Here is a 23,401-nt window from a genome sequence, read left to right on the forward strand (position 1 = left end):
GGCATGTGACCTAGTCCTGCAAGAAACCTGATCAAACCTATACTGGAAGCTACTATAGCCAGCTACCTCAATCTAGGATAGGAACAAAGGGGGGGAGGGTGGAGGAGGTGTTCCAGGAATCCTGCTGCAAAGCCCTCGGGACCCAGTTAAGAGTTAATAAAAAGATCCCTTTTAGGTTGTTTTGTTTTGCTATTTCATCACACAAAGCAGGTGGTCTGGTAAAGCCTTCCTGAAACTGTGGGAGACAAATTGAACTGGCAAAGTCTTCAGTATGTCTACTCCCAACCTGTCGTGCTTGAAAGCTCTGATACCCATCTCCAAAAAAGCTGCAAGCTCCCTTCATAATGAATCTGCAACCTTTCCCTGCAGAGAAGCATATGTAGGTTTGTTTTGTTTGGGGTTTTTAATAGCTATTTTTTGCTTTCCTTCTGGCACCATTCTTAACCCATGCAACTCCTACTAAATTAAGATATATGAGGTTCTATTTTCTCCATTTTCCTTTAGCTTCTTTCTTTACCCTTGTTTTCCCATCATCTGAACCATACCAATGCTTGTCAACACATCCACCACTGAAAATTTAAATAGACACCTACTTGCCTTAATCAGATACAAACATACAAAGCAGAAGATAACAGGCAACGCCTCAGGTAAGATGTGCTAATACCCTTCTTAGACAGTAAAAAGAAAGAATGGTGCTGGAAGACTTACAAAAGCGATGTCTCATACCTTAGTATTCAAGGAACCCGAGTGCATATTCATGGCATATGCATGACCTAGGAGCACCAGGACTGTGGCCTAGACGCATCCTGCAACTCTACAGTGTATTAAAGCCCCAAGCCTTGCAGAGACTTCTCCAAGAGAAACTACAAAAAGGGATATGACAGATTTACTTGATTGCCAGAGCCGGCTTCTGTCACTAGGAGACATGGGCGGGTGACAACATCACACAAATACGAGAGGTTAAACATTGCTTGAGGAAGATGGTATCAAAACTGCACAAGCCTGAAGGCAGGAGGGAGGCAGGGCCCAATGGCACCTTTGAAGATAAAAATCAGAGGCACAGCAAAACCTGTGCCTCTCCAAGCCACATAGCCCTGGACAGCAGTTCTCAACCTTTTTTGTAGCAGGACCCACTTGTAAACATTAATGGCCAGTCCTGATCCAGTGCCCCTCACTCCTGACCCACTGGCCCCTGCCCCCAGACTGTGGTGCATGGGGGCCCCACCCCAAGCAGCTCCTCACAGGCTGGAGTTCTGCCAGCCTGCAAGGGAAAACCTGTGGCTTCCCACATTTTTCCCCTGTATAGGATAATCCATTTTATAAGTTTATTCAGGACCCTTTCATATGTTCTTCCAACTCACTTTTCGGTCATGACCCACAGGTTGAGAATCACTGGCCTGGGAGGTGAGAGAAAGGGAGCTGCTCTGCCCTGCCTCCTGCAGAGAAGCCATATGGGGGGAGGCACTTAGCCAAGTCCCTTAGCCACATGCAAAAAACAGCCTCCCCATCCTGAACAAGGGAACAGGCACAACTCCCAAGCTTGGCACCCTCCCCTATACCCATACAACAGGCAGGGCCAAGCTCCCCCACCAGCCCAGCCTCAAGAGACAGCCCAGCCTCGAAGTAGCTGGCAGGACTCCCTCCCCGCCAGCCTGGAGCAAAGGGAGGTTAAGGGGGGGGGGGGTCGAGGGCACCAGCACCTTCCCCGCCCGGCTCACTCCAGCCCCCGCCTTCCCCCCTTACCCGCCCGGCCCCGCTCACTCGCTCACTTACTCACCTCGAGGCGGAGGGAGGCGCCGCAGCCCCGCAGGAACTCGCGGATGTTGCTCAGACACTCAGTCTCGGTGCGCGGCTCCGGGTACACCTGCAACACAAGCGGCCGCTTCAGCGTGGGACGGGACACAGTGGCAGCCCCGGCCCGGACCCGGCTCCCTCCGCTGGCAGCAGCAGCAGCAGTAGCTGCTTCCTTCTCGGGCTGACCCGGGAAGTAAACATGGGGGGCGCCCGGAAGTGACGTCAGGGAACAAGAGGTGGGGCCCCGCTCCCCTCCCCCTGCGGCAGGGAACGGTGCGCGGGGCTGTGGTACCTTGGACCCCCCACCCCTCCCCCCCCCAACCGCCCGGTGCGCGCGGCAGTCGGACCCCGGCAGGCGGCAGCGCAACTGCCCGGGAGCCCTGCCGGGCTAAGATGGCGGCGACCCCGGCCTGGGGGGCCACCCCCAACCCACGGCTCGAAGTTGAGAGCGACCGGCCCGGCCGGACACGCTCCCTTTCGCCAGAGCCCCGGGCACCCCAGGCTGAAAGCCGGAGGCAAACGGGCAGTGTTTTGGCAGATGCTCAAAGGATACGAGCCCTCTTCTACCTCTGGGTCTTGTGCCCAGATAAGCTTCACAGGGTGTCGACCAGGACCCCATTTCAATCTGAGGGAAGAGCAGGTCTCTGGCTAGTGGATGTGCTCTGCTCCCTCGGGCATCATTCGCTGTGACATGGGGAAGTCAGTTACCCTGTATTATCTGGCCTATGACCCGCCCTGGAGCAGAAGCCTCATCTTGCTTCTGAAGAGCAAAGGAAAAACGATCTTTCCAGAGCTATGGCTCCATGGAGCCAAATTCACCCTTCTTTTCTGCTTCGCTAAGGATGAAACCCAAACTGCTGCTAAGACTGCCCTGCATAGGTGGACTTCTGTGAAATAAGCTAAAGCAGTGATTCACAAGCAGGGTGCCATGGCACTGCAGCACCATGAGATACTTTCAGGGGTGCCCTGCAGTGCTAGCACTGGTAAGTATGCACACACAATTCACAAGATAAAACCCCCAAATTTCAAATATGAATCCATAGTTGTGATTTTTCAGAGTTCTCTGCAACAGAAAATCTTATTATTTTTTCCGTAGTCAAGAGACAAGAGTTGACAAAGAGCTGTCACGCTCTGAGGGGCACCTTGAATCTACCAAAGCGGCAGCTTTGGAATCTACCAAAGGTTGAGAACAGCTGAGCTAAAGAGTCACCAGAACTGAAGTAGGAGGGGAAGACCCCTCCCCCCCCCCTCCCTGCAGCAAACAGCTGAAGGCAAAGTTGCCCTAACAAAGGTTAGTCTGGTTAGTGGAATATCAAGATCATTAAAAAAAGAGACTACCACTAACTCCTCTCGGTAAAGAACAATAAACACAGCAGCTCATTCAAATAGTAATACAGCAGCTGCTGCACTCTGTGAACATGTCTACATGTGCACTTTAATGCACAGTATCCTATTTTACTGCACATTAAAACATTACATAAAAAACTGCAAATACACTCAGGGGTTCACTTGGTAGCCATGTTGGTCTGAGACAAAAACACATAACTAAAAACTAGAATTCTTGGTTCCAAAATGATACCTTTTATTAGACCAACTGGAAAATGGCAAGCAAATTGTCCTTTTCTGCAAGCTTTCAGGATCAAAGTCCCTTTGTCAGGCTCTAGAAAAAGTGTAGATGGTACAAGATGGTAAAAAATCCCCATAGGTAGGAAATAAACACAACTACCAAGTACACCCCTGAAACATGGAAGATGCCGATTTTTAGCCAATTTTGGATTTTAAACTTCATTGCAGAACAACAAGGAAGGGGTTTGGGGGGGGGCGGAGGGCTTACCTCCCTGCCTGCCATCTGACACCTCCAGGGAAGGAATTCTACCTGATCAACACATCAAAGAGCTACTCAACACAGCTCACAAAGACTCTCATGGACCCAGAAGGACAGCCTTCCATCTTCAGCTCCCTCTGTGCAAAAATGAAGTTTATTTCCTACCTAGGGGGACTTTTTACCACCTTGTACCATCTACACTTTTCCCAGAGCCTCACAAAGGGACTTTGATCCCAAAAGCTTGCAGAAAAGGACAATTTTCTTGCCATTTTCTAGTGGGTCTAATAGAAGATCATTTTGGAACCAAGAGTTCTAGTTTTTTGCATGCGCAAATACACTAATGCACAGCAAAATAGGCTACTGCATATTAAGCATCACTAAAAGAGCATGCGCTTTTGCTACTGCGCATTAGGTCAGCCTAATGAGCATTTATTTTGTACCTCAGATTGGAGGTTCTAAATTTAATTCACATCAGGAAAAGTGTGTTAAATGTATATGTAGATGCACTCTGGGCATAGCAAGAATCCAAGCACAGGATGCTTCTATTCCAGACAGAAGATCATCTTACCTGCTTAATACACACTCCAATTTGGGGGGACTAACTTTGGGTGTGTGTTGTATACAAGGAAATATGGTTTATGAGAGCAGACTTTCACCCTATTGATTAAAATCATGTGGGGCAATCTCAAGAAAATAAAGAAGGAGCAGTATCTGCTGCTGCACTGGTTATCAAAATGCTAGTATCAGACATTAGAATTTGACAGAAACTAATTACCAGTGCCTATAATCAACCAGACCATGGTGATTTCTTCAAATTCTGAAATTTAAGTTCACGAAGAAAAAGATCTGATTGAAATATATGAAATATAAAAGACAAAATGAAAAGTGTCTGCTCCCCACTTATCATCATTCATTCTGACACCATTATTTATATCAAATGGTAGTTTAGGCCTACTTCTAAAAATGCTTACGTACTGAATAAGCCAAATGTTACACGTTACTAGTCCTATTGGCTTCAGTGGGACAACTCACTAGAGTGAAATTCTGCATGTGCTTGAATACACCTAGATCACTTGCAGTACCCAGAACACCTGCAGTACCCAGATCTTAGTTCACAAATAAATCCCAGTGATTTCATAGTTTCTAGGGTCAGAAGGGACCTGAGCAGATCATCTAGTCCGACCCCCTGCCATGTCAGGAAAGAATACTGGGGTCAAATGACCCCAGCAAGATGTTCATCTAACCTCCTCTTAAACACCCCCAGGGTAGGAGCCTGCACCACTTCTCTTGGAAGCTGGTTCCAGACCCTAGCCGCCCTGACTGTGAAGTAGCGCCTCCTGATATCTAACCTAAATCTACCCTCTGCCAGCTTGTGACCATTATTCCTGGTCACTCCTGGCGGTGCTCGGGGGAACCGTGACTCCCCCAATGCCTGCTGATCCCCCCTGACTAGTTTATAACAGGCCACAAGATCCCCCCTCAGCTTTCTCTTTTGGAGGCTGAACAGGTTCAGGTCCCGTAGCCTCTCCTCATAGGGCCTGCCCTGTTGTCCCCTGATCATACGAGTGGCCCTCCTCTGGACCCTCTCCATGCTGTCGACATCCCTCTTGAAGTGTAGCGTCCAGAACTGGATGCAATGCTCCAGCTGCGGCCTGACCAGTGCCGCATAGAGGGGGAGGATCACCTCTTTGGACCTGCTCGAGATGCATCTGTGGATGCATGCCAAGGTGCGGCTGGCCTTCCTAACTGCCTCTCCACACTGCCGGCCCATGTTCATCTTGGAGTCAATGATGACCCCCAGATCCTTTTCCGCCTCCGTGCTGACAAGAGGGGAGTTCCCTAACCTGTAGGTATGGTGCCGATTGTTCCTCCCGAGGTGCAACACCTTGCACTTGTCTGTGTTGAAACCCATCCTATTCTCGTCCGCCCACCCTTGTAACCTGTCGAGGTCTGATTGTAGCCTGTTGCATCCTTCCAGTGTGCCCACGTCCCCCCACATCTTAGTGTCATCAGCAAATTTGAACAGGGTGCTTTTTACCCCCTCGTCCAAATCGCTGATGAAGATGTTGAACAGTGCGGGCCCGAAGACTGAGCCCTGCGGAACCCCACTGCCCACGTCCTTCCAGGTTGAGAAGGACCCATCCACTACCACCCTCTGGGTGCAGCCCACCAGCCAGTTGGCGCCCCATTTGACTGTGTGGGTGTCTACACCACAGCCCCCCAGTTTCTTAATGAGAACGGGGTGAGAGACAGTGTCAAAAGCCTTCCGGAAGTCCAGGAAGACTATATCCACTGCTACCCCTGCATCTAATGATCTGGTGATCTGATCGTAAAAGGCCACCAGGTTGGTCTGACAGGACCTGCCACTGATGAACCCGTGTTGGTTGCCCCTAAGCATGCAGTGCCCTGCTGGCCCCTCCTGGATGTGTGCCAGCATAATTTTCTCAAACAGCTTGCCTAGGATCGAGGTAAGACTAACCGGCCTATAGTTTCCCGGGTCCTCCTTCCTGCCTTTTTTGAAGATGGGGACCACATTGGCCCTCTTCCAGTCCTCCGGTACCTCACCAGAGCACCACGAGTGCTCGTAAAGTTGTGCCAGGGGACTTGCAATGACCTCGGCCAGTTCCTTTAGAACTCTAGGGTGGAGATCATCCGGACCAGCTGACTTGAATACGTCCAACCTCTCCAGAACCTCCCTAACTAAATCCTCGCTAACCCATGGCCCAGGTGTGCCTCCCCCAGGGCCCGAGGGGGGCCCAGCAGGGAGGTGGCTGTTCTGGTCCCTACTTAGGAAGACAGAGGCAAAGACTTCTGCTCACCTGAGTAGCAGGGCAGAGCAGGCCCTGAATAAATAGGTAAGCTTGACAGAGAAAGCCTTATATAGAAGCACGGGGGAGTCATTGGAAGATGAAGGGTCTTAGCACTACCAAATATAGTGACTTCTGAATACAAACTTTTCAAGAGGGGACTTTTATTCATCTATACATGTTGTCCCCACTTACAGAAATTCTGCATGCATGTCTAATGCCATAACACTTAGGACCTGAGATTCTTTCAGACTGTTTAACTCCTGAAGTGACAATACCAAGATCTTCTTACCTGTTTATACAGTGCCAAGGACACTTTAGTTACCATGACAGTATAAATAAATAAAAGGAAAGGACTTAGTTGAATCAGGAAAAATGGAATTATTAGAAATATTGAACCACCCACTGCCTCCAGATGTTTCAGCTGTATTCTCCCTCAATTGGGGCAGAATACAGACACAACCAATGCTAGCACTTCTAACACAACATCCAAGTGACAGCAGGCAAAAAGATCTGAGGTTTACAATAAGTGTTGAACTTCAGAGAACACAATCTCTAATCTTGCCTTTCAAGACCTTTATAATAGAGGATCTGCAAAAACTTCAAGTTGCTGCTTACACTAACTTTGTTTACTAATGCTCTATCAAACACAATAGTCTGCTTAATGATTTTTCTTCCCATCTTTCTGTAATTAAGTCGTTTGATGTTTCTGTAGTACATCTATTAACTATACCCTCTTGGAATCAGTCAGAAATAAATTTAAAAACAAGAAAAATGTCACAAACTACACCATGAGCAGGAACCTCAATAATTCTGTGGCACAATCAAACCCCTGAAAGAAACGTCAAGTTCATCCCTCTTGCATTAGTTTATTCTTTTTGTATTGATTGTTATATCTCCTAATTGTTTTGCCTGATTTACTTTTGAAAACCAGTAGTGATGAGACCTCAACACTCCCTGAACCAATTAATCCCTCGTTTAACAATACCAGCTATTAGAAAAGATTGTCATAAAAACTTAAATTCACACTTTCCATTTCCCCTGTACGTGCAGACTCCTATTCTGCCACCAGAGATAGTTGTTTCTTTGTGTCGTTCTCTCTCCAGAATTTATGGGATAATAGCCTCCCTTCCCCCCCCCACACACCTTCGACATCTTTTCTGTAAACTGCATATATATTATTCTCACCATCTCCCTTTACAGCTCATGCCTTCTAATCAATTTATCATTGTTGGCTTTTTTAATCTTCTACCCAATTGTCTCCACTTCAATCAAAATCACTCTTCATAGTAAGGATCACTCCCTTCAAATTATGCATTATTCGTGCCAAAACAGGAAGAACATGTAAAAAAATCACTACAAACTTAAGTCTTCCTCATTAGAAATGCATTCCTCATGCATCAAATAAGTAGCATCTTTTAAAATATCAAGATTATCATTTTAACAAGCAATAATATTTATCCCAAAGTCCTGGGATAGCATTTAGAAGTTTAAAAATTAAGACAGTCTCTGACTTCTGGATCAGCTACCTTCTCTCATAGGTAGGGACCTACTGAATTCATGGTGTAAGTAGACTGCATGTCAGCTCCTTTAATCTTGCAGGTTCCCCCATGCACCCCGTCTCCCATCATTTCTTAGGGTTACCATATATCCAGGTTGAGTCCTCCCAGCTCCGTCCAGCCATTTATTTAAATATCAACAAATGCCCAGGATTTAGGATTTTGCTTTGCTCAGCATAAAAGTTTTCGCCAGCACTGGGCTGCAGGAGGACAGGGAAGGCGCTTGCTCCTCCAGTGGGGGAAGGGAGCAGGGCAGGGCCAGCAGGGTGCCGTGTGGCAGGGCCATGCCACTGCCTGTGCTCAGAGGCAGGGCAGGTGGGAGACGCCTGCAGGGGCTGGGGGGAGCAGGGAGCTGTGGGTCAAGAGTGAGAGGCACCAGCAGGGCTGAGGGAGTAAGGGGCTGCAGGTCTGGAGGGAGGGGCACTGGAAGGGCTGGGGGTCTGTGGTTTGGAACTGGGGGGTGCCAGAAGGGCAGGAGACTATGGGTTGGGAATGCAGGAAACAGGCAGTGCCAGGGGGCTGTGGGTTGGGAGTGAAAGGCATCAGCAGGGCCAGAGTGACTATGGGTCTGGAGTGAGGAGCACCAGCAGGGCGGGGAGAGGAGGGGTGGGGGGGAGGACATGGGCATATCACTGCCCCCCCAGTCATATTACCACCTCCCTCCCTGACAGGTGTCCTCTTTTTCGGAACTGGAAATATGGTAACCCTACCACTGCTGATTAGCTGAGGGTCCCCGGTGGCCCTGCTGTTTGTTGCTGACTGGCCAGAAGGCAAAAACGACACCATTTAAAACCACAGTTTTTGCCTCCCTGATGATCGGGAGTGAGCAGCAGGGCCCCTCTGCCAATCAGCAGGGGGAGGGCATGGGGGAACCTGAAAAATTAAAGGAGCTGCTGTGCAGCCCACTTTCCTCTGAATTCAGTAGGTCCCTACTCATAAGTGAACATAGCATGTAGTAAGAAACCAAACAAAGAGCATGTTAGGGATGCTAAACACACAAAGGCACAACAACATCCTCTGCCATCAAATGTGGGTCACAGATTATTTTCAAAATGTTTTAGACTTTTCCAGAAGTCTCAGGTCTGACAAAAAAGGAAGACGTGATCAGTGAACTTAGACAATCTTTAAGAATCCAATTCCTCCTCTCCCAAAACAAGGAATCAGTTTCCAACCCCCAGCTTTACTGGTTGTCAGATCAGTGGCCCAACAGATTAAATTTTCGCAGCCCTTTGGACAAGGCTGTATTTGCATCCAATATGAAATAAAAGACTCTTATATATGCAAGTCTTCCTCTCCTAGTAGATGTTCAGAGACCTGAGAAACGATCCTACAAAGAGAATCAGTAAATGTACTTAAGTATTATTAGGAAATCTTAAAATCATACATTAATCCCCGTAATCATCTTCCTCATTTGGCTTAAAAGTAGTGACTAAAGAAGAAAAAAAACTCACCCTGTGGGTATCGTTTCACAAGGCATCAGGTAACACCCCTTCCAAGAAGCTACAGAAAACTCGGAAACTTTACCTCTCACATTCAAGTCTTGCCTACATTTTATTTAAAATACAGATAAGAAACTGAATAAATAGCCAATTCTTATTGTGAAAGGAGATCAATAATGGACTACCCTAGAAGTCACTAAGATGTTGTTCATTATATTCACTAATTTCCTGAAAGATAAGTACAAGAGGCAGCAAAGTTGCTCACAATCCAAGACTACATGTTAAGCTTAATATACAGAGCCAACAAGTCTATGAAGAAGAAACTTGCTTATGCTCTTGTAATCCCCACTCCTGTCTTTTCCCCACAAGTCTACTAAGCAAAACAAGACCTCAGTTTTTGACTGGGGCTTCCAAGTGGTACAGTAATACAATGCAAAGTAATAGTGATTAGAAAAGACAAGAATTCCAAAAGGACCCAACAAATACCTAATTAGGGACTGGGGCTACACAAGTGGAATTCTAAGAGACAAGTGCAAGGTAATTCAAGCAGGAGAAACAACTTGCACTACTCAGCAAATGGGTTCTGATTAAGTTTTAATCTCTCAGGGAAAAGTTCTAGGAATATGGATAGCAGAGTAGCTGCAAATTGATAGCTGCAAAGCAATAATGAAGATGCAAGCAAAAGTTTAGTCCACCTGAGAAGGGTGGAGAATAATGTGGCATGTCATATTTTATATATAACATATTGTATAACTAATTGCAACCTTACCATTCAGTTTGGTTAATTTAACTTTATGAGCTTTCTAAAGAAAAACTAGCAGAAAAGGGACACAGCAGAAAGAGGAACTGTCCAAAGTAGGCAGGATAGAGATTCCATATAAAAGAATATAAAAGAGAAGGAGCTGCAACATAACTTTAAATACAAGTGTATGAAACTTTGATAGAGAAAAAGCCTCTCTATCTTGAGGAAATAGGTCAAATCCGAGAAGGGTGTAACAACTGGGACATTTTAAGCTGGAAACTGCAGAAAGAATAGATAAGGGGGTTGGATTGTAGCCAAAATTTACTGCAGGTCACCTAAAAAGAAAACCAAGCCTATAGCTGCCATGATATACAATGTGCCTAACTGTAAATAGACTCTCTCAGAAACAAGACAGGAAAACACAACAGGCATTTACCAACTACTAGAGAGAAAGATGCATTAGACACTTTAAAATAGTCATGCCAAGTTCATCTTCCTTCATGATTTCATTCCTTCTCATAACTCTTTCTAGTGCAGGATTAACTAAAAGTCCTTAAAGGATTTTTTTCCTAGCACACCTTTCTGAGGGCTGACTTAAGTCGCTGTATTCCTAGGAAAGACTGAGTGCATTGTACAACTATCACAACGGTCTCAACTTTTTCACCTACATCTGGTTCCCTCTACAAACTTTTTAAACTCTGATTTACATATCAGGAAATAAGCCTTTCTGTATTCATAAAGCAACTTGTACAGTGCAAGTGCTTCTGCAACCTACATAATAAAAGTATTACAAATATATAATAAGGCTAATAGGGCATCCCTACCATATTTATCAATCTGTGCTTATTGCATAAAATACATATGTTTCAATGCCCCACTATCGGGTACTTTTGAAACAAAATAATGTCAGGCAACATATTTAGGATGAATTAAGAAAATGTTAACATTAGTGCACCTCAATGATACAGAAAATTACTGGGGATAGCAGCTAAATATGGTCTCTTGCATCAAACCCAAGTAGCTAGACTTGGTACACAAGTTTCTGCTGTGTTTCTTCTGTGAGGTCAAGAAAGAAAACCTCTCATGGGCTCTGGAGCAGCACAGAAGTCATTGCTGTACCTGTTACAGCCCTAAAGCTATATCAGCCTCCAGACTGCTCCTGTGCTTCAGCTCTTAGGCATCAATACCTAGTGATTTCACATGGTGACAGGTACTCTCACATGTCACTCCCCATGTTTTTCCTCTCCATCCCAGGTCACCAGTGCCTTGCTCTCACAAACTAAGCTGCACAGGGATATACACAAGAGGAACTCTTCACAGCCATGGAGAAGAAAGCAGAATTTGTTTCTTAACAAGATTCAGAGAGAGCAAGAGCCAAGCAGCATAATATCTGCAGCTACAATCCACAACAGCTAAGGATCTGGATTTTAAATCACTAAAAACTTAAAAGGATATCCCTCCTCTTTCCATTTATTTAAGTAAGTCTTAAAGCAGGTCTTTCATACATAGTTACACTAAAAATGTAAACTGAGATTTTTCATTAAGCACCCTCATGTTAGGCACTCTAATCCAGGGATTTCCAATGGGAATTCAATTACAACCTCCTCAAGGCTCATTTGAAAATCCAGTTCTAGTTCACTAATTACTTAAAAATTAGCTGTTTTAAAAAGGAGACATCTATGTGGCACCAAAAATCATATTGATGAAATCCTATCGCTTCTGTGGTACTGACTTCTAATAACCTATAACAGGTCAGTAACATTTTTGGGTAGAGTGCCAAAAACACCTGCTACCTCAGCTTGTAAAATGTTGGCGTGCCGGGGTTGATGTTGGGGGAGCTGCAAGGGGACCAATCCTTGTTGTGGCAGTGCAGCCCTGGCTCCCCAAGGTGCACCTGTGAAGAAGAATGTCTACATAAGCCATGCTCTGGCACCTGCACCAGGGGCTACCTACCCCGTCGTATAAAATGTAGAGTGTATGTATCAGCAATAGTTCACAGTGAAAATGTACGTATAAGACAAGCAGCAATTACTGCTTATTAAATACTTGTATTACAGTATGAGGAAGCTCTGCATCAGTAGTTTTCAATCTTTTTGGATTCTAGGCACCTCTCTATAACTCTTCTGACTTTAGTGGTGCCCCGCTTCAGAAATTAGTTTCATTCAGTTTTTAAACTATGGAAAAAATAATAGAGCAATTTTTTGGTTACAAAGAACGCAGAAATACCACACAACTGGCCAGAAGGTTTTTGACACTACAGATTCCTATTTGAAAGCTCTAGGTTTATCTTGCGAATCCTATGTAGCTGTTTGTACACCTAACAGTGCTAATACTGCACAGCGCCCTGTGACATTCTTAAATGGAGCTTGGAGATCTCCAGTTGAGAATCACTACAGAAGATACAGTGGATCAACCAGAGCGGCCAGTAAAAAAACTGAAGTTAAATCAACATTAGTAAATTTGACATAAAAACCTACTATTGCACTGAAAATTCTAACTAGTTTCTGTGCCAGGCACAAACTGATTATTTGGGACCCATATAGAAACAGAACCTAGTTTAAATTTAATCTAACCCAAACAAATTATTTACTCAATTGGAAGACAAAATGTTTTCTCCTGTTTAACATAGTGAAAAAAGCCCCTCACCTTACAATCAAGCACAAGACAGCAGGGGGGGAGGAGGGCAGCTGCTACTTCTGACTCCAGCCCCAACCCAGGGTTGGAGCTAAAACCGAAGCCACAGCTGCCACTTGCTCCCCACCCCCTTGCTTCTACACTCCCCACCACTCTTCCCCTACAACCCCCAGTCTTCACCCTACCTCATGCAGCTTCTTTTCCCTCTCTCCCCCTCTGCCGCAATCCTCTGTACCCTTGCTCCACCAGGCTCCATCCCTGCTGCAGCCTGAGGTACAGAGCACAGCTTTAAATCTGGCTCCATAGCAGCAGGGAGCTTGCACTGCTACTATGGGGCCAAGCTGGAGCTATGTGCCCTGCCCCAGGCTGCAGCAGGAATGGAGCCTGACAGTGTAGAGCAAAGGTATAGAGAAAGGGGAACCTGAGGCTGCCTGCAGGCAGCAGAAGCAGCAGGGAGGAAGGAGGAGGGAGGAACAGGGGAAGGAGGAATCAGGGCAGCCTGAATATGTAGAAGTGGGAAGAGACAAGCATACTGGGGAGCAAGGGGGTGGGGGGGAAGCAGCAGGGGGCAAGCTACCTGCCTCTTACTGCCTGCCCTACCATCTCCTCCCTACAGCCCCCACCACCTGCCCTACCACATGCCCCTCTACTGCCTGCCCTCTTACTGTCCCTATCACATCACCTCTTCCCCACCACTTACAGTAGTGGGGGAGGGGCTGAATTTAAGATGATCCTCCAATAGTTAGATTCCATACAGGGCAAATTATAGTAAATATATAGATTTTCCACGTGTAGAATTTAATTATTAGGGGGATCATCCTACATTCACATCCATCTTGTATTCGATAATATTTTAAGATTGGTATAGCACCTCATTCACCTGGCTGCCTTGCAAAATGAGTGACATTAAACAGTGTTCAGAAAAGCAGTACATAATGTAAAATAAGTACCATCTTACAGCCTGATTCAGTGATCCAGTCCCCCTGAAATCCCAGCACTAATGTTAATGACCATCAGATAAAGCCCTTAAAACACAATCCAGTGGGATAAGGATGCCCTGACTGCTTTTACTATTAATATTTTTGTTTTTATTGGCTCCCATTATATTTTAGTATTTTTATGCATCAACTCATTTTAAAAGAATGTTCCTTAGGTTTCAACTTTCAAAAACCTGAAAATTAAGAGGGAGAAGATTTACAGTCCCACCCAGTGAACTGAATTACACTGAAGTCCTACGGAAAAATCAATGTGTGATCATGCCATTAAAACTATAGTCTAATGCTTATGCACAAGAAGTTCAAAATAAGGTTGAACAAGCAAAGCTTTAATTCTGCTGTTTCCTAACTTTTGAATGTTTGATTCTGCAATCTAAATAACACTCCCTGAAAGTAAATTTTACATACTTTCCTAATGTGTTTTAAAGGGGAAAACAATTATTCTATATTTAACTGTCACAACATCTGACCTGAATCATCAATAGAGTTTGAACCACAAAAACTTTCAGGACAGCAGCACAGACCATTACCGCTTGAGCTCCAGGGCTTAAGACATTACTGCCAGCAGCAGAAGCTTCATTTCCCCCAAGGTGAGAAGTGGAGAGGGCTTGATGGGTTGCTGCTTCAGGGTTGGGGTACAAGAGAGGGAAGCTAGACCTTCTCTCTCCCCACAAGCAGGGGCTGATGGCAGTTCCTATCACCTCCCTCAGATTCTGTGGCAGGAAAGGTAAATAACCACTGAAACAATAACCTGAGTCTAGAGATTTATACAGAGAGAAGTCACCAGCCCAGCTCACTTTCCTGCCCTGCTACAGTCCCTCAGTGTTGCCTATGCAGTGTGTACTGCTACTCCTCTAATGGGACAGTGACCCACACTCAGAGCATTCAGTGATTTTGGGTTTGTCTACTCTAGAACACTTGGTTTTCAAACTGTGGCCTTCAGACCCCCTATGTCTAAAGGCTCCAAAAAGATTACTATGATCAATCGAAAGTGTGTGAATACCCACACTTACAATTCAAAAGGGTCAGAACCTCCATCTGAAATATTTAGGAGTCTGCAAATAAAAAAGGATGAAAATCACTGCTACTACTACGGCTAGGCTGACAGAGCCCCCTTGTGGAGAAGCAATGAATGGCAACAAAGTTTTTCTGCAGATTTAGCTATTGCCTCTCCAAACAACAAAGCTTAAGACCAGGGTGGCCAGCCCATAGCATGGGTGCCACAACTGGCATACAGCAGTTTGGGAAAGGGACTGGCAGCACAGTGACAGACAGAGCAGTAAGCAAAAAGCAAAGTTTCAGACTGGGCAAGGGAAGAACAAGATCAATGGCACTTGGCCAGGGTGTGGGACCAAAAAGGTTGGCCCTCCACTTCTTTAGGCCATGAGTATGCATTACACTTGTGCCAGGAAAAACATCTTTTTCCAAGCACAAAGAGCAAACATACAGTTGTTCAAGCAGGTTGTGGCAGGGGAAAAGAAAAGAAAAAAAAAAAACACACTCCTGTGCTTCTGCCACAAACCGCCAGCTCTTTCAGAGAGCAGCTTCTCTGCTCCAGGAAGTTTTTTCGTGCCACTTGTAATACCTGTATGCTTCCATATAGCACACAAGAGGTCCCTAGGACTCCCACAATCTCTGGCTCCCTCTCCCACCATCCAAAGGGAAGAAGTGAAAGGCTACCAGGGCTAGCTCCCTGGTAGCATGTCCAGCAGCAAGCCATCAGGATGCCCAGCACTGCTGCCTCTTTCCCCCATCCCAGATTGGAGGGAACTAAGTAAGGGGGAGGGGCAGCTCTGGGGGCTGGCCCCTGGCCAGTCCTGCAATTCAGCTGATTGGAGCAGAAGTTAGATGTGTACAGACCTGGGGGGCTGCCCTGTCTGGTCCCACTCATCAACTGATAAGCAAGACCAGGCAGAGATGGCCATGTCCCAGCCACAGAACCAGCAAGCTCTAGCTCAACTGCTCAGTTGCCTCCTGTCCAGTACTGAAAGGGCATCAGGAATGCCTGGAGATGGTAGGGGTGAAAAGAGCAGCCTCGGACCCTATAGGGTGGGGGACAACAACTGGAATTGCCCTACACACTCTGCAGAAACATGGGAAACAGCTGCTCTTCCCACAGGAGATATGAAAGCTCTTTCCAATGCCACAGCCCCCGCTATAACATCCAGTTCACTTGCAGTGGTGGGGATATAGAAAGCAAGCTCTCTCCCCCTGTAAGCAGCAGTGGGCCACATCTGACAGCCTCAGTCGCTGCCCTGAGGCTAGTCACCTGCAGGAGGACAAAGACGCCACCCCAGGGCATCTGAGAGCTGCCTTTCCCCTACAGCTACCTTCAACTGATACCTGCATGGTATTACCTGGATACAGACTGTCTGCTATGGGGCAAGGATAAGGAGCAGGTCCTTACTGCCCCATGGCTGGAGAGCTCGCCTTTGAAGTGACCTGACTGGGTCTCGCATACCTATACATCCCCTTTCTGGAAAATTTGCAGCCTTAGAATCAAATGCACGCCTACAGTGAAAAGTCAACAAAGATGCTTTTTTGGGCAACACATATTTACACTAGGGATTCTGCCAGCCTTGCTTTGTCAAAAAAAATTTTTAGTGTAAACCTGCCTTGGGCAGGCTGCCAAAATTCTTCTAATGGAGAGAAGAAAAATGGAAATTATTAATACTATTAACCTAAGAAGATTCCCTTACTAAGTGTCAAAGGTCAGCTGTAAAGAATGGAGGTGTGAGAGCTTCTCAGAAAGATGGCCACATGGCTCTTTTTTAATGGAAAGTGATAGGCAATCTCAATATAGGTAACTGCACTATCATGCATCAGCAGATGCGTGACAAATAGAACCAAGGAGGTGATACTTCCCCTCTATGCAGCATTGGTCAGACCGCAGTTGGAGTACTGCGTCCAGTTTTGGGCACCGTACTTCAAGAAGCCTATCAATAGACTGGAGAGGGTCCAGGTTAAGGGTTTACAGGCCAAGCCCTATGAGGAGAGACTGAGGGACCTGGACCACAAGAGAAGGCTGAGAGGTGATCTTGTGGCTGCCTACAAATTCATTAGGGCGACACAGCAAGGGATCAGAGAGGCTCCGCTCACCAGGGGGCCTCTTGGGGTAACAAGGAACAATGATCACAAACTGACAGAGAGCACATTTAGGCGAGATATCAGGAAAAGCTTTTTCATGGTAAGGGTGGCCAAAATTTGGAATGGGCTTCCAAGGGAGGTGGTGCTCTCCCCTACCTTGGGGGTCTTTAAGAGAAGGCAGGATAAGCATCTGGCTGGGGTCATCTGACCCCAGCACTCTTTCCTGCCTAGGCAGGGGGTCAAACTTGATGATCTGTTGAGGTCCCTTCTGACCCTAGCATCTATGCATCTATGTATAGGGGTGTAAAAGAGAGCCAGAAATCTCATGTTATTTAAGGAGGAAAGACCAGAAGGAGGAGCTAATTACAAATCAAATAGGCAACCAGAGGGAAAAGCACAGACTAGGAGGGCATACTGCAGAACAGGGTACCTTGCAATAGTCCAGAAGGGTCAAGCCTGGGTAGGGATACAAAATATTCCTGCAGAATTGAAGCAACACCAGCAAGCTGCCAGAGGGTAAAGCCAGGAAGCCTAATTAGAAAGCACCTGAGGTAGCTAGGAGTTCACTTGACCGGAAAGGGACAGGGTCTAGAAAATATAAGCTCAGGGCTGAGCCAAAGCAGGCAGTCTGGTGGGAAAAGAGCTCCTAAGATGAAAAGCTGTAAAAGGATGCCTGGATGTCTTTTGTGCTGATAGGGGCACTGCAGGTAAGGCTTGGATGCCTGCTGGAGGGTGTGACTAAAGTGAGGCAGTTTGTGTTACAGCTGGAGAACTTATGCTCTGGGTTATAATTTAGATTAGGGGCTTGAATAAGACCAACAAGGGGTGAGAGGAGGTCCCAGTGGTGCCCAAGGGGTATGTGGCTGTCTGGAACCCTGCCAGAGGGCAGGGGCTTGACTATAAGTAGACCACGCTAGAGAGCCCACAGCCCAGAGAGGGCAAGATAGAGGCTGAAACCTGAGAAGGCAGGCCTGGTGCAGTGGGTCTAGACAAAAGGGACCAGCCAGAGCAGCAGAGCAGAAGCTGGGCAGACTGAGGCTCCAACAAAGGAGCAGCGGTGTAAGGTGGCCTAGTGGTATGGGGCAAGGTGCCCACTTAAGTGATGGCTGGAAACACCTGTAAGGCATAGGCACAGCTGTAGGGGAGGTTCAGAGGCTGTGATTAGCCCATAAGGCAATAGGTGTCCTGGGGGATGTGACCAGGCTGGGAGGGCCAATTAAATGTGAAGACTGGAGAGTGTCCAATAGAATCTGAAGAGATCTGCTGGCAGAAGATCAGCATGAAGCTTATTCTAGGGCCCCAGGGCAGCCTCCCTTTCTAAGCTGAACTAAGAAAAATCAAAGCAGAGTAGGCAAGTAGAGTAAAGGGTACCTAGAACCAGAGCAAAACAAGAGCAGTCATGTGACTGCCAGGAGTACCACAGCCATCCATAGGTCACTGATCTGGTTACAAGCGGTCACTGCCCTTTATTACAATATATTGTAGGTAGTATTTTTACTTTGATTTTGCAGCCCTACCTCTTGTTCACATACCTTCTACTTCCTCACCCATCCACTTAAAAATAAAGGCATTACTTTAATGAAAATCTGTTACATAAATATGAGAGACAATAACATTATCTAATCACTAATCTCATTATAAACAAACCCCCATCAGACCAGTAAAAGAGTTCATTACAAAAGGGTTTCCTATAATAAGATTGTTCTCTTTGCTGCATCATAACAATGAAAAAAATTGGTTCCTGCTGTTGGGATTGTTAAGTGTAAGAGTTTTATAAACAGGGTTTATTATAATGACATTGTACTGTATAAGAGTGACTGGTGTGCTTTGCGACTGTATCAGCAATATTTGTTGCAAAATGTGACCTTTTGAAAGACACTACAAAACCATGCGTTTCAGGTAGAATTCTCTGTTTTAGAGCAGCAAGGGGCATGACATTTTGTTTTCCTTCCTTGTAATCAACCTTGCTCTACCCTTTTCCCTACTTGTCTCCAACTTTCCTCAGACAAAGTTGCTAATCGGATTAACTTATGCTCCCATTCTGTTGGCCAGGGTAAGGTAAATTTCTTTCTAGTCTTAAAAGCCATCAGTGTGTCTAGAGCAGAAAGCAAATGCAGCATCTCATACCTTCTCCCCTAAACACAGCTGGACACTGAAGCCACTGTTGTAGATTTGCTTCTTTTTTAAAAAGAGATATAGAGTGGACTTTGCACTATTCCAGAGAGCCAAACATAAAAGGACATGAACTTCCCAGAATTGCCAAACTGATTAAGGGTCAGAATGGAGTGTTCATCTACACCACAATAGCAGAAAGTGCCAGCACTGAGGTATCCTACAGCTTGTCCACACCATAGCAGCCACGAGCCCTGGCCCTGTGGAGTTCCAGTACACCCTACCCACATCCCAGCCCCCCACCTCACACTTATTGATACTCTCCAAACCTGGAAGCAAGCCAGCATGACTGCTCTGGCTTTCTTCTTTGCAGCTGCTCTCAGGCATGTTGAGAAGTGAGGTCTCAAGTACAAGCACAGAGCAAAAAGCCCAGAGGGGCCTCCCTGGCACATTCTAGTCTGAAGGATCTCTGCAGGCACATGGCGTAGGTAAGCACTAGCACCAGGCCTTACCACTACCAAGCTGCAGACAAGCCCTATGGTGCCAGTGCAGCTGGAGTATATTTCTGACCTTATTACAGTATTCCTAACTTCCATGAAGTATTGCAAGTCTTGTAGTATTTGATGCCTGTCTTAAAGTCCCAGTTACATGGGGTTATGTGACTGGTAAAAAAATTCTAGGTTTCCAGTGACTTTTGCAAAGGAATACTTGAAAATGTCACCTCCTAAAGGCTTAAAATCAGAAACCAAATAAAACCTACCCCAAATGTATTATTATTAATCCAGCCTCATGATTTTAAGTGGATGGAATCATGAATTTTAAAAGCTGAGCTTATGGCTGCCTATCAGTTAATGGAAGAATCAGAGTATGGACTGGTGTACAGAACCAGAAAGAGAGAAGCAGCTGCTCCTGGTGCAAAGTTCCTTTTTTCAGACAGTTGCAAGGTTTGCAACAGTAAAGCAACTGAAATTCAAAACTCCTTTCTGCCTTCCTTCATGCCTAGTTGGCATGGAAAGAAGAGAATGAAGGAAAACATCCTAGCTCCCAGGAATTCTGGGCTCCACAATTCAAGAAGGATGTGGAAAAGCTTGAGAGAGTCCAGAGGAGAGCCAAGCACATGATCAGAGGACAAGAGAGTAGGCCTTATGAAGACAGGCTGAGAGCTATAGCACTCTTCAGCCTGGAAAAGCGCAGGCTCAGGGGTGACATGGTGGCAGCTTAAGTACATCAGGGGTGTGCATCAGGATATGGGGGAAAGCCTGTTCACCAGGGGGAAAGCCTGTTCACCAGAGTGCCCCAAGGGATTGACAAGGTCCAACAGTCACAAACTCCTCCAAGACCGTTTTAGGCTGGACACAAGGAAAAACTTCTTTACTGTCTGAGCCCCCAAGGCCTGAAATAGATTCCCTCCAGAGGTGGTGCAAGCATCTGCTCTGGACTCCTTTAAGAAGCATTTGGACACTTATCTTGCTGGGATCCTTTGACCCTAGCTGACTTCCTGCACTTGGGGCAGGGGGCTGGACTCTATGATCTTCCAAGGTCCCTTCTAGCCCTAATGTCTATGAAATCTATGAAACAATACTAAAGAGAACAATACCAGTAAGAATAAGCTATTTCTCAATATTTTTGTTACGAAGATATTTCATTCTTAACATTACGGCGAGAGTGAAACATAGGTCTTGGCTGCCCTCACGCTAGGTCTGGATCAGAGATGTTCCTTTCCTCCTTAATAGTGCCTGTTTTTCAGGGGACGGGAATCACCAAACCAGGCTGCAAGCACCTTCCCTCTCTGGCACACATACTGTGTTTCACTGTATAACACCAGCTACTTAGGCCTGAGAAGCCAGAGAGAGGAGCCACTGAGTAAATCAAAAAAGGGAACAATACTGCCCCCTCTATCCATATCCACTATGTTCTCATCCCTTCTCTCTAGAGGGGCGGAGGCAACAGGGCCCTGAATGACTCCTGAACAGGACCACACTCTTTTCTATTGGTCTTTGGAGCAGCTGTAAAACAGACGACAGTGAAATGCATTATTAAAATAAATTATTGGGACTGCATTCTTGCCAAAGAAAGGGAAGTGGCCTAACCAGTCTTCAGAGTACTCACATGCTTTAAAAGCAGAGTTGATGTGCAGCAGTAAACCCTAAGCTGCCCCAAGCACAGCTGCCCTGGGCAAAACTGTTCTTGCCAGAAGCACAAATAATCTCCCTGGGAGGCTGTACGTAAGGCCAGTCGCCAAGGGTGACCATATGTACACAAATACACAGAAAATGCATCCCATCCCTCAGGTCCCAGCCCCTGCAATGCCCCTCTGCCATTGCTGTGGAAGTTTCAGTCAAGTGGGTGGTTTCTTTATGGATTTCAGCAGAAGAGGCACAGCATCCTCTTAATGCTAATCTGCACAGTACAGTATAGACATCAGATGACCAGGCTCCTGCTACTGCCTGTGCTCCAGTCTGCTCTCAGGTACCACTACGCTGAGCAATGGTACTAGGCTTCTCCTCTACGTGCATCATTGCTTACTACCTGGATGCCCTCCCCATTACCATTTATCTTCTCAAACTCCTTCCCCCAGAACTTTAAAACACCAAACTCTACATTTAGACTTGTGCAACTGATAGAAGAATTTTACTGCAAGGCTCCAATGTGAAATCAGAAACTAATGACTATTATCAGCTGAAACATTGTTCCTATCTGACTAGTAACAATAGCTGATTGCAAGAAAAATGAAGATAAAATGTTTGCACCTGAATCCTAGGTCCCCCTTTATTGAAATAGCGATTGTGTTTAAATGTTTGTGCTTAAACACAGGCTTGCATTTTTGCTCTAGATGGGAGGATCACACCTGATGACCTGTGAGGCCCCTTCCAACCTCAGAGCCATAAAAGAATGCCCATACAACGTCTCCAGTGCTCTCAGGGAAGCACAGCTCTCACAAATGTCCTGCTCACCTACTCCTGCTTGCACAACCCAAACCTGACAATGCACCAGTTAAGTCACTCCAGGGACAGCCTCTGCAGCTGCCCTCAAGCACACCGGATACAAATGTCTTGAGCATGGCTGCAGGCAGAAACCTCAAGGGCAGCTTCATTTACACATTCCTAGGCTCAGCATGTGCAAGCAGAGGTGGGAAGCAAGGTGCTTCGGAGCAGCCCTCCAGGAGAATGCCTGGACCACAGTACAGACGTACCCTGTAATTTTGTGGCTAGCTATTTAAATCACCTTTTTTCCCAAAATTGCAACTCAAAATATCTATTTTGCCAGAAAGCCCTAAGAAGATTGAAAAGTCTCTAATTTATTCTGTATTTTAAAGAGTGCTTAACCCATGCCCCCCCTCCATCTTAATATTATTCCTTTGAATAATCAAACTCAAGCTGTCCCAGGTACAAACTAAGTTCTTTTGGTTGTTATACATCCCCCCAAGTCTTAACTAGCAGACTTTTCCAATAAGAATTTGTTGCTCCCAAACTATGCTTGATGCAGGAGCAGAGGCATGGTGGCTTTTTAATCCATGTAAGCAGCAACTCTCTTAGGGTGCCTATACACATGCAGTGAGGCTGCTCTGATATACTGTAATTACAGCATGTCAGAGCAAACTTGATTAATCAAGTCTTCTGGAGCATGGTAATTACTGCACTCCAGCATCATATGTATCATTGTCCCAGTGCTGAAAAATGGCGGCAGGGTTCTTTAACTAAAGCTTGTTCGATGAGTTTTAGTTAAAGCACCCCCACCGCCATTTTTCAGCACCGGGACAATGGTACACATGATGCTCCAGGCGCTTTAATTAGAGCAGCTCCCTCTAATTAAAGCACCTCCCTCACTCCCGGACCACATGTATAAAACACTTCTATAGACTAGCCTCCTTTGTAAATTAGAAGTTTCAAGGTTGCTCCGACTTACGCTCAGCCACAACACTTTCCACAAAAACATGCCAAAGTGGGCTATGTTTCAGCCACACATTCTCTTCTCACCAAGCCTCTTGATCAAATAGCTTCAGAGAGCTACTCCAGCTGCTCTATTTCTACATGCCCCATAATCATAAAGGAGACAGATAACACAGAATATGGCCCCTTGTGCTTTTTCCTCAGTTAAGAGTCTCAACTGAATAAATGTCTCTTTGGAATAAAGCACTTTATAAATGGGGACAACTGACCAAAACTGAACATGTAACAATACTTAACAGAGCATGAAGTGTAACATGACAAGGAAGGTTTATGCTCCAGTTTTAAACATTATTTGCAGTATCAAAAGTGGGTCAACTGATCTGTGATAGCAGAACTTATTTGAAAAAGTCTCTGTAATGAAAGGCATCTGAACATTTTGACATCTCCAAAGCAATTTTTATGAACAGCTCCTCTTTCCTACTATCAACATAGCTCTAATTTACAATGTGTGGCCAAA

At 45.8% G+C, this 23,401-nt stretch overlaps 1 protein-coding gene across 2 annotated transcripts in view; it reads right to left on the bottom strand.

Annotated features, from left to right (window-relative positions):
- The window catches only part of ARHGEF7 (Rho guanine nucleotide exchange factor 7), a 182,107-nt gene that overhangs the window by 153,783 nt on the left and 4,923 nt on the right, over nt 1-23,401 (bottom strand). For both annotated transcript variants that reach the window (XM_090022132.1, XM_090022123.1), the window contains exon 2: nt 1,778-1,864. In XM_090022132.1, the coding sequence (XP_089878258.1) occupies nt 1,778-1,864 (87 nt within the window). The remainder of the gene's footprint in view (nt 1-1,777; nt 1,865-23,401) is intronic.

Source organism: Crocodylus siamensis, chromosome 1, assembly GCF_052110815.1.
Source record: "Crocodylus siamensis isolate JL-2025a chromosome 1, ASM5211081v1, whole genome shotgun sequence".
NCBI classification, from domain to species: domain Eukaryota; kingdom Metazoa; phylum Chordata; order Crocodylia; family Crocodylidae; genus Crocodylus; species Crocodylus siamensis.